This window comes from Meriones unguiculatus, chromosome 4 (genome assembly GCF_030254825.1).
Source record: "Meriones unguiculatus strain TT.TT164.6M chromosome 4, Bangor_MerUng_6.1, whole genome shotgun sequence".
Taxonomy (NCBI): Eukaryota; Metazoa; Chordata; class Mammalia; order Rodentia; family Muridae; genus Meriones; species Meriones unguiculatus.
In genome coordinates, this window is record NC_083352.1 from 115,516,771 (window position 1) to 115,528,389 (window position 11,619).

At 53.6% G+C, this 11,619-nt stretch overlaps 1 protein-coding gene across 3 annotated transcripts; it reads right to left on the reverse strand.

Annotated features, from left to right (window-relative positions):
- Positions 1-300: 300 nt before the first annotated feature.
- Ccn5 (cellular communication network factor 5) lies at positions 301-11,036 on the reverse strand. Of its 3 annotated transcripts, XM_060382867.1 has the most exons (6): positions 10,761-11,036; positions 10,519-10,659; positions 6,732-6,948; positions 3,545-3,799; positions 1,687-1,750; positions 1,194-1,328 (listed from the first exon to the last, which is right to left on the reverse strand). In XM_060382867.1, the coding sequence occupies exons 2-6, from the start codon at positions 10,576-10,578 to the stop codon at positions 1,289-1,291; spliced, it is 636 nt and encodes a 211-aa protein (XP_060238850.1). In that variant the 5' UTR covers positions 10,579-10,659; positions 10,761-11,036; the 3' UTR covers positions 1,194-1,288. The 3 variants fall into 3 exon arrangements, with proteins under 3 accessions (XP_021492004.1, XP_021492003.1, XP_060238850.1); XM_021636329.2 differs by lacking the exon at positions 1,687-1,750 and having other exon boundaries at positions 301-1,328; positions 10,519-10,611; XM_021636328.2 differs by lacking the exon at positions 1,687-1,750 and having other exon boundaries at positions 301-1,328.
- Positions 11,037-11,619: the final 583 nt, after the last annotated feature.

The window sequence follows — 11,619 nt, forward strand, 5'->3', positions numbered from 1 at the left end:
TTGAAAGTATTTGTTGCTCGTGGTGCGTTTGGTACCTGCGCGCGCGCGCGCGCGCGCGCGCGCGCGCGCGCACGCAGGTGTGCACAGTGCGCATGCGCCGTGCTTCGGCGCGCATGTGCGTGTGTTAAGTCCTCAGGCATTGATCTTTAGGCACTGTCCTCTGATTATTTTTGAGACCGGGTATCTCGCTGGCCTGGAATTTACCAAGTAGGCTAGGCTGAGTGGCTGTGAAGCCCTGGGAATCCTCCTGCCTCCAACCAAGCTGTCTTCTAGCCACAAAGCGGACCATGAGAGAGAAGGTAAACTTTATATTTAGTTGGGTTTTATTTTGTTTTGTTTTGACACAAAAACACAAGACACCAAACTGAACTCCACACTTGGCTCGGCTGTTTATCCAAGGCTGGTCTAGCCCTCCAAGTGAGGGTACTCTGCTGCCCCTTGACTTTCTCATGTTGAAGGGAAAGGGAGGGAAAGGCCCTGGCCCGCCAGGAGTGTGGCGCCTCCTGCTTTGCTAGTGCTTAGGAAATGTCCATTCTTACAGATACAAAGTGAAGTTCATGGATCTTGATAAGGACAGTGTGATTTCATCTCTTCCTGTTCACAGAGAATTCTGCCCCTGAATTCTTCCTGGGCGGGCAGGGTGTTCTCAGACCAGGGAAACCAGACTTACAGACCATCCACGATCTTTGGAGACAAGCATCCAGAAGTCCAAGAAGGGACCTGGGAGTTTCAGGCAATCTGCGGCCTGGTACCCCTCATGGCCATTGTCCCCAGCAGGGTGGCCAGGCCTGCCCAGCACAGCCTAGCTTTGAAGGTCCTTTCAGTTGTCCTTTTCGCACATGGACGTTTGAAGAGAACCCCGTCCTGTATGCGCTTGTTTGATAAGGAATTAGGCAGCCAGGCTGATTCAGAGAAACGACGCTGGTCATATGTCCCGCTGCCCTCAGACAGAGCAGGCATCTCTCAGCGGCCCTGGACAGTGAACCCTACCAGGACAGTTAACTGCAGCTGAGAGCATGCACAGGGGCATCTGCCATCAGTCCAGGGCCAGGCCCGAGGGACACCTGCTGAGAATGGCAGGCTTCGTATCCCTATCCCTGGCTGGGTCTAGAAGGCACTGTTCCACAAGCTCCGTCCCCTGGCTGCCAGGCAGGGTCTGAGCAGACACAGCCGGCGCTGGATCTCCAGTTGGCAGAATCGGTTCTGGTTGGATACTCGGGTGGCTATGCCCAGGCCACAGGTGGTGGAACAGGGGCCCCAGGCAGTGCTCCAGTTTGGACAGGGGACATCAGCGGATGCAGGAGTGACAAGGGCAGAAAGTTGATGTCCTGGGGGTTAGAAAGAAGAGAGTGAACGTGGAGAGATCGGAGCTCAGTTGCCAAGTCAGCTCACCTGCTGGCCATCATGGGGAACCTAGCAAGGCTGCTCACCCTTAGTTTCTTCCTAAACTTCCTAACATTTGGGATTAGATAAAACAAAACAAAACAAAACAAAAACAGCTGAGGCGTCTAAGAACAGTGCACCTCACAGACACTGGTCATGAACCAACTAAAAAAAACCGCCATCTTTCTTTTTTTTCTATCTTCCTACTGCCTGATACATGGTGCCTTACAGACACACTTGTGTGGCACAGAACTGCAACCTGGTGGAATAAGAGTGTTCAAGGGCCCAAGATGGCAGGCTCACCATGGTCTATCTCTTCCTCCCCCGTTATCCTTTTCTCTTATGTTTGATGTCCTTCTTTTTGCCCCTGAGAACCAAAAAGACATTTGGCAGTGTCCAGAGACATTTTCAATTGTCACAGTTGATGAAGGTATACGAGGGTGTTTTTTTTGGGGGAGGATGGGGAGGAAGGGGGTTGCTAGAGGGAAGAGTCAAGGTTGTTTATGTACTCCCACAACATACCTATCAACCCCAACCCCAAAGCATAACTCATCCCAAATGCCAGGATGCTGATACTGACAACTGCTGCTCTGCACACAGAAGAGTCACGTGTTTGCGTGTCAGGGCAGGAGGTTCGAGGGTGCTGGGATCCCCGTGTAAATGGTGCGGTGCTTGCACAGACCACACACACCCTCCTGGCAACACAGGTCATCTCCCAACCACTGACGCTAGCTAAAATGGAAATGTCATTGGACAGTAGTGAAACCATCTTTACTAAGGAATCGTTGAAAGAGTTAAAAAAAAAAAAATCAGCACCTGCCCAGTGTGGGCCCAATTACAAAACTACTTTTGGTGAGCAGCTGGTTGAGTCTGAGAACACGGAGGGCCAGCTGCACCGTGTTCACGCCCTGTACTGCGCACACAGTGGAGGCCAGATGGGAGGTGGGGTTCTATCTTGCTTTTCACTGTGAAAGCCAAGGGCTGGCAGCATGGCTCAGTGGTAGAGCATTTGTCTGGTTGTGCACGGCTGTAGGTTCAATTCGGAGTACTCTGTGGGCAGAGACATGTGAGGTGAGCTGGGCGGCTCTCTCCTGTTTGCCTAATTTGATGGGTCATGTTCCCCGTCGGGGGTAATGTCAGCCATGGCACTTCCTTATATAACCCATTTACTTGAACTCATCCATTATGTCCCCTCCACGGTTCTAAAAGGCGGGTGTAGAAACCGAGGCAGGGAACCTTCAACAACTTTCTCAGAGTCACACAGCAGGCAAGGCCAGAGCTGGGTGTAGAAACACAGCGTCCGGGTATTTAGCCCACCCCATGTCCTGCCTCCCCATAGGGTGGCATCCACAGAGGCAGTCCTCGCTTCCTGGTCACCTTCCCCAGTCAGAGTCATGTGACAAGAATAATGTTTTTAAAGAAACAGGACAACAAAAAGCCCAGAGTCTAAGAGTTTGTAGAAGGATGTAGCAGTCTCGCATGAACCTCTGCCTAGCCCTCAACTGCTTTCCAAACTCGTCCTGCCCGGTTCAGCTTTTACATAATCTTTTACTTAAGGATTTTACCGAAATGCAAACAATCCTATATTCATAATGTTATAAATTGTCCATAGGCATTTAAGTATCATAAATATATATTATATACATGTATCTACATTTTATGTCATATTCTATTATTCTAGACTATGTTTATCATCTATACTATCTCATGCCACGTATACTATTTTTGTACCACGGCTGTGAGAGGCAAAACTTTGGCTCAAGGATGCTGACACTCCTTTCTCCATTCTGCCACCTGAACTTGAACTCTTACGTGTTAAGATGTGTTTGTTTTTATTTTATGTGTGTATGTTTCGCCTCATGTATGTACGCACATGTGACATGTGCATGCGCGGTGCCCACAGTGGTCAGAAGAGGGCATCAGATCCCCTGGAACTGAAGTTATGGACGGTTGTGAGCTACCACGTTGGTCCAGAAGACTGAACCCGGACCCTCTGCAAAAAAAGCAAGTGCTCTTAAGTGTCTCAAGTCCCTTGAGCTTTAAACTATTTATTAGCTAAAATTGTATCCCTCAGCAGTTGCCTTTGTTTGTCGGTCTGTCAGTTCTGCTTCCGGGAGCGGTGGCAGCTAAGGTGGCCTGGGCCTGGCCTGCACTCACTCACCTTGGGCCATGGACGGCTGGATCGCCGGCGTGACTCCCTGGTCACACACCCACTCGGGGCAGCACCTCCCGGGCAGCTCCACTCTCCTGGGGCGTGGGCAGTCCCAGCTGGGCAGGCGCACATCCTCACTGCACAGCGGCAGGCAGGTGAAGCCACCGTCGTCACAGCGGCAGAGGACCCTGCAATTGGGTTGAAACGTCTCCCCATCCAGGTACCTGTGGCCATTCACCTCACAGCTCCCGTCATCCTCTTCCACTGCATAGGGAGGAGAAAACCACCAGCTCTCCTGAACACAAGACCAGGCGGCCTGTCCTGTCCCCATCCTCCCCTCCCCCTCACCCCCACCGGCCGGCCTCGGTCTTCAGCAAGACATCCAGAGCCTGGTGTGGGCTCCAGCCCTGCATTTTCTTAACTATGGACCAAGTAATTTAACATCTCACCTCAGTTCCTCTACGTGAAAGATTGGATTATGTTGGTGCGTTTTTCACAGCGTGTCATGGACTAAGTGAAATTACGTGTGCAATGAACCTGACAGAAGTGAAGCTTTGGGTTAAGGGACGTGGCGCAGTCGGTGGAGCGCTTGCCTCGGGTGCTCAGGGCCTGGGCTCGGTCTGTAGCATTGTATAAATGCTGTGTGATGGCGTGCTTGCCAGCACTCCTGTAGGCCTTGCACTGGGGAGGTGGTGGCAAGAGATTCAGAAGTTCGAGGCCAGCCTAGGCTGGAGCACTCTCCCTGTGTGTCCTCACCGCTGTCTGGCCATGGGACTTTGCGGTCACTACTTAAACTGTCTGAGCGGCCCGATCACTGCCCATGACAACAGTGACTTGTGCCCTCGGGCAAGGTGGACCACCCACAGAGCATCTAGCACAGGACCAGGCACATAGGTGTGCCCAAGAAACACACAGTGACACCTTCGAGATGTGCCTCCACCTGGCTGGAGGGCTGGGGTCCAGACTGCTCCTCCTGGCATCCCCCTGTTCTCCAGAGAGGACAGCTGCTCCCTGTCCCCACTGCCTCCAGATCACAACCCCTTGCATACAAAGAGCAGACTTTCTGACCTGGACATGTTGTCAGTGGTTCCCTAGAACCTGTGCAACTTTGCCTTGCTTCTACCTGGTCATGCCACGTCTGGGCTCACCTCACCACATCCATCACACACACACACCCATCACACACACACACACCACACCCATCACGCACACATTACACACACACTCATCACTTACACTCACACACACACCCTGCCTTCATCTGCCTCAGCTTTGGGCCCCCCGTTGCCAGGATGACCTGGCAAACAGGCGTGTTTAGGAAAGTCATCGGGAGGATGATAATTTTAGCAAGAGTCCCTGGCACCTCATGGGCCGTCAGCTGGGAGCTGGCTGGGTGGGATGAGTGTGCCTGGGCAGCCAGTCCCTTAGCAGGGCAGTTGCACTGTGAGAGGTGCCTTGGCATTGCAAACCCCATGGACCGTCTCAGAAACCTACCCAGCTATACCCATGCTCAGCAGCCAAAACCATCGTTTCCTCCAAGCCTTGTTCAGGGTCCCCTCTGCCGGCAACCTCCCCTGCCTACCCATGATACCAGCCTTCATCTGAGCTCCACGGCCTCCCCTGAGCACAGGCTATGGCCTTGCCAGCTGGGGTAGCTCTTTCTGCCCTCTGGAAGTCAGTTGCAAGGCAGAAATCACACTTATTATTATTTTTTTCTTTTTCTACAACTTGCAAGCCTGTGTGACCTGTTTAGGTGAGTTAAGTCTCTCTGAGCTGAGCTCCCTCGCCTGCAAAACAGGGGCTATGTTAGGGTCTACCTCAGTGTTAAGGATAAAGTGAAATTGGCTTGTAAAGTATTTTCTCATGGGCCTTACTCAAGAAAGGGTTCCTGTTACCACCAGCCCCACTAGAATCTCTGCTATCATCCACGTAATGCCACAAACACCTCCTGTGGCCTAGGCCATGTGCCAGGAGGTTGCAATTCAGGATATGTGGGCAAATGGGCAAACATCCCCCAATGGAGCTCTCCAGTGGAAATAAACTCAGCCAACAAGCCGGAGTTGCCTTGGCCGCGGATCCGGCCTAGTGAAATAGATGGTTTAGGTACTAGCGGGGAATTGCAATTTCTTAAAGATGGTGGCAGGCCTCATGGATGAAGTGACATGTCAGTAAAGAATGTGCAGGAAGGGAGGGGATGTCTCATGCATGTATCTAAGGAGAGAACTGCGGATGGAGGGGCGGCCAGTACAAAGCTGCTGAGACTGAGAACGTGACTTGGGTGTTCAAGGCTGGTGTGGCTAGAGCAGAGAGCAGGAGCAAGAAAGCGATAGGATGAGGTCATTTTTGTCAAAGTGTGAAGTAGTTTTAGATGAAATAAATGAAGATAGATAGATAGATAGATAGATAGATAGATAGATAGATCGATCATCTCTGTTTTTCTTAAGTTCTCAACTGGGGTAATTTTGCTCTTTGGTGACCTTGGCAAGGTCACCACTGGCAGCTGATCCTGGCACCTCATAGGCTGAGAGGCTGCTGCTAAAGGTCAGACCACAGAGAACCTCCCAGCAACAGTCACCAAGCCCCAAAGTGTCAGAGGACGCCCAGGCCTGAGAGAGTGGTGAGGAATGTCACAAATCCAACACCACTGGGAAACAGTGCTGGGGTTCACAATGTAGCCCCAAGGCTCCCAGCTGCGAATGGAGGGAGCCGACTGTAACCTAAATCTGTTTGAAGATGGGGGCAGGTTGTAGCGCATAGAGCATGCTAACCATCTTAGAGCCTCAGTTTCCCTATTTGTAGAACTTGTGCAATGGGACTATGGGGTGTGGACAGGGAGTGCCCAGCACTGTTTGTGGCATATACCATACCCCACATGGAGCCTTGCTGTGCGTTTGCCTAGGGGCAGCTGTTTGGCCAGCTCGGGAAGCTGGCTGTGATTAGGATGGGTGTGGATGGAAATCACCGTCAACGCCATCCCAGCAGAGGACGAGAGGGAAGAAGTGGGCCCCAGCAAGCCTTGGGCCACTGGCTGAGCTGAATGAACACGGTGTCTAAAGCGAGGTGAGAGAGAGAGATGCAGAAAGCTGGCTCTGCTTTGGCTCTGGATCCCATGGCCTTGACACTCACCTACACACTCACACACACACACTCTCACGAACGCACACACACACACCATTGGTCTGGCAAACCTGCTTACAGAGGCACACTGCCCCCCGGCCACCGGGACCTGCCCCGGGCTGACAAACCAGGCCCTGGCTGAGGTCACAGACATGCAGGTGGTCGCAGGGCTCCCCGAGCCGCCGGGCACACACTTGACAGCAGCCACAGCCATCCAGCACCAGGTTTGCCCCCAGTGGGCACTGGGGCGGCGTCCAGGGACAGGCACAGGATGTTGGGCACAGCTGGGCACACACCTGTGGAGACAGAAACCTCACTCACCTTTGACCATCGTGGAAGGTAGGACGACTCTCACTTTACTTCTCAGCCAAACCGGACACTGCCAGACCCTTAGCTTGGCCTCAGCGTCACACAGAACTGGCCTTCACCCTGAGCCTTCCCATGGTGCCCCTAAGAGGCGGCCTGACACCGTGACCTTGAGCAAGAACCCCAGGTCAGAGTTTCAGTTCTAGGTTCTGCCTTCCTGGATGAGCGGCCTGAGAGATCCTCGAACTCTCCACCGCTGGGTTTCCTCCTTTGTAAGATGGGGGCAGGAAGTGATGCCGATAACCCCCGAACGTGGGTGGGAGGCCATCTCTATGTTAGACTCCGTCTGTTTGGTTTTGCTTTTGACGAGCGCGTCTATGTGTGGTGTGCGGGTATGCGTGCGTAGACGTGAAGAGATCAACATGGGGGCTGCCTCCATCACCCTCCGCCTTCTATTTTTTTGAGGCAGGGTCTCTCCCTGCGCCTGACGATCGCCGATTGGCCGCGCCACCTAGCCAAGGGAGCCCCAAGGATCTGTCGGTCGCTGCCCACTCAGAGCTGGTACAGATGTGTCCTGCTGTGCCCAGCTGCTATAGATGGGTGCTGGGGATCCGCCTCGGGTCCTCAGGCTTACACTGCAAGCACGATCCCCGCCAAGCAGTCTCCTGACCGTGGTTAACACACCGGTGGTCCCTCTGCTAACTACAATAAAGGGTAACCGCCAGTCCCTACGAACTGTGGGAAGGCGAGAAAGCCTGAGGGGTGAGATGAAGCTGAGCGGATGGTTTCTGTATACGTTCTTACCCTTGGGCTAAAGAAATCAAACAGGACGTGGAATTTCCGGGTCTTGGCACGACCCAACACGTTTCTCAGCCCTGGGCGCACATCAGATTAGCCCGGAAAAAGGGAAATGCGGATTCCCAGGCCTCCTCTGGGACTCATGAAACCAGAAGTCACGGAGGCAGGACCTGTAATCTATTTAATAAGCTGTCTAGAAGCTTCTAAGAAAACAACCCCTCTGGTCCAGCCGACCCCAACTCCCAACCCCCATACCTCCACACCACTCCCCCTCCTCCACCACCCTGCACAGATGGGAGAACTGACTCCAAAGAGGGGAAAGCTATTGCCCATAGCCAGGTCTGGGAGCCAAGCCCGCCTTCCTGCTGTGGACGCACGGCTCCAGAGGAGTCCACTCCTCCTGTAACAGGCAAAAACTGAGCCAGGGCTCAGTACCCATTCATTGCAGGGCCACAACCCTAGCGACAACTGAGCCTCACACCCAGGACAGAAATACCCAAATGAAATGCTGGAAGCCAGGGGCTCCCAAGAGGGTGGGGACCAAGAGGGAGCTTCCACTCAAGATGTTTCCAACAGTGGGGGACCAATCTACAGCAGGAGGAAAAGGCCTTGATTGGAGGATGTGTGATTTAGAAAAGGAAAACCAAAGACCTAAATCTCCTGACTGGCCCAAAGAGATAGTGATCCCTCTACCGCAACTCCCATCCGGCCCACCCCTGGATCCAAAGTCCCAAAAATCTGCTTTCCCAGGCCCACAGTTCTCTGGCCAGCAGAGGTCGCCCCAGAGCGGCTGCTTGTTCGAGAGCAGTGGCTCCCACCTAAGGCAGGGCAAGCTGCAGAATTCCAGGTTCCAAAGGGTTCCTGGACCAGCAGCCTCTGGGAGCTCGTCATGAACACTCAGTGTCACCTTTCCAAGGCTTCTGTGCAATCTGTGTATGGGACATGATACATTCTGGGGTAACTCACGCGGAGCTAGCCTGAAAGAGGCAGACGCTCAGAGCAGGGGTTTGACGCCCTTGGCTGACCAGAAGTGCAGAAGCACAAAACAAGCCTTCTACTGAGCCCCAGGCCTGCTGTAGACCCTCAGGAGCTTCTGGCCTCTCCAGGTCCTGAGCCCCAGGAAACCCCACTAATGACACTTGTTACTCCGAGTGCTGTGTGGACAAGCTGTGTGTTCAGCATTCTCCTGTGAGGTCTGAGCAGCTTGTCTGATTTAACAGTGATGAAATAACACTTGGGAGACTGAGACAGGAGAATCACCTTCATTTTGAAGTCAGCATGAGCTGTATAGCAGTTCCAGACCAGCCTGGACACAGAGTGACACTTTGTTTCAATATAAACTCCAAAACAGTGATGGCAAAGAACAATAGGTCAAAATCAAATAGTAAATGGTTGGAACGCTGTGGGATAGGATCAGATTCCAGGTTCGTGGGGCGCTGGAACCCACACTTAGCTCTTGAGTCTGTTATTCTCCAGGGGCTATGTTAGCAGCAGAGCCTCTGCCTCAGTCTACCCGCTTGTTCAAGAACAGTGACAGGGCAGGGTGGGTGTTCTTGCCTAGCCTATGAAGGAGGCAGCCCCCCCCCGCCTCCCTCCTCTCCCACGCCCTTGCTAACCACGATGTCCCGGTATTCAAGCTCCCACTTGCCTTGGTCTCCCCAGAGTGACTGGGATTATGGTTGATGTCAGCCTCTTATCAGCGGAGCTTTGCTGTTTCCAGGTGCCCTGGTCCTGCCCCGGTCCAGCGCCAGGAGCCCACAGCCTGCCTGGAAGACCTGGAATTCCCTCCCCTGGGAAGGATGCGGCTTCACATACTCTCCATGACTGCATCCCTAGGTTTCTGTGCCAGATGCCAATCAACTTCTCACGACCAGAAAAAAAAATGTTCTCACAAATGTCACTCCAATGGCGAATCTAGGGCAGCTCTCCCTCAGCCTCTCAGAACCCTCCTCTCAGGGGAACGCAGGGAGCTGCCTAAGGCATCCACTCTAAGTCTTGTTCTGCCCATCCCCTTCCAAGACTGGAAGCCAGTTGATTCTGGCCTTGCCAGGGAGACCTCTTGGAGCCAGGGAGGGAGGAGTTTATGCCCAAGCTCTATTGGCTCCAGTCCCTAACTCCATGTTCCTGGGAACTCAACATTTAGTGTGAGGCATTGCCCAGATTCGGGTAGAGAGACACAGACTCCAAGCACACCCATGTCTGCCTCAGGCTCTATCATGCTGCTGTTCTAATGTTTCTCTGCTGTGTGGCTTTGGGTGAGTTGCATACCCTCTCTGAGTCTCATTTGACTACAACATGACAACTTCTCACAAGACTTGTAAATGTGAGGCAAGTGGAGCTATGCACAAGCCCACAAGATTTTCCACATGACACCAAGGGACAAGGACATTAGCCACAGAGATGTCTCCTGTTCTCTCTGACCAGCACACTGTACCCTCACGGGTTGTACGTTGCAATCAAACCCCAGTATCCATCCTTGTCCTGGACCCATGCTATCCTCTGTGGAGCAATTCTCCTCAAAGATCCCCTAGAGGCCTCTTGAACATTGTACCTATTGAACTGAGGCTCGGGCTCAGAAAAGGAAGGACACTTGTCTGAGGTCACACGTCGGAACTTGCAAGCTGACGGGGCCCAGAGAGGGAAGCAAGCCCGGGCAGGCACAGAGACCAGACTGTATCCAGAACAGGGTCCTTCCAAGAGATGACCACACATCCATCCCACCACCTGGAATTCTGCTGTCTTTCAACACCAGAGTTCCTTACCATTGAGAGGAGGTAGAGGAAGGAGATGGCCAGGAGATGAATCAGCGGGCTGCCCCTCATGTCACCGTGTCCCTTGTGGAGCCAGCTTCAAGCCTGGGAGGCAAGACCTGAGTCTTTATGTTCTAGAGGCTGAGGTCTCTTCTAGGTGCATAGAGAAAGAGAGAAACAGGCAGACAGACAGACACACATACACACTTACAGTTCTCTTCTCCCCCCATAGTCCCAGGAAGGAGCCCAGGTACCTGGAAGGTGAGGCCGTGGAGGCCACCAAGAAGGCGTCTGACAGTGTGTGAAGCCCAAGCCACCGCCAGTGCCAAGAGTTGAGGACAAGCAGGCAGGGGCCTCTCAGCTTCTCAGCTCCCAGCAAGCAAGGCCTACCAGCCCACGCCACTGCCACAGCAGCTGCAGCCTCGCCAGGGCCCCTGTCCCAGCCTGGGGTCCTGTGGAGACCAGCAGCATCCGTCGAATGCTCTGCAGATCTGAGCCACAGCGTCCTGAGCCCTGTGGCTGGAGCTCTGGGCAGCCCAGACCCAGCCTGTGGTTTCTGGCAGGGAGACTGGCAGCCACCCAGAGGTGGGTGTGACCGAGAGCAGAGCTTCCCTGGCGGCCTGTCTGCTCTTGGCAACTTAGAGCCTCCCTTCTTCTTGGGCTCTGAAGGTGGCCTAGCATGGCCAAGCCTGAGCAGTCTGAGCCTACTGTGTGCTGGCACTTGATGGGCTCAGCTGATCCAATTGAGCTAAATCGCCTTTGTTGAATTCCACCAGCTCTGAGGGGCTCTGTGGCACTGGAGCCACAGCGCAGACCTGGGGACCAGAGCATGGCGGATGGGGGTGGCAGTGGGTGCTGGGGAGGCCCTCTTGTTCAGACCAAGGCTGGGGTCTAAACTTCAGAGGGAGAAGCCATTTCTCAAAGCCAAGACGGCTCTCTGGTAGAATGTTCCAGAGGGAACAGCATGTTCAAATGCCCAGAAGAGGGACACAGTGTAGCAGCCTGGCCTGCTCAGGGCAGAAGGTGCCTGGTGGGCAGGTGGCTTCCTGGGCCCTGGACTGTGCGGGACTTTGCATCTAATAAACACAGAATCCACACCACCACCTGTGGGAC

Coding starts and splice junctions, on each gene's coding strand:
- Ccn5 (XM_021636329.2), bottom strand. CDS start 10,578: ATGAGGGGCAGCCCGCTGATTCATCTCCTGGCCATCTCCTTCCTCTAC. Junction 6,949..10,518: donor TCCTCTACCTCCTCTCAATG/GTAAGGAACTCT, acceptor CTGTCTCCACAG/GTGTGTGCCCAGCTGTGCCC. Junction 1,329..3,544: donor CCAGCCGTCCATGGCCCAAG/GTGAGTGAGTGC, acceptor TCTAACCCCCAG/GACATCAACTTTCTGCCCTT.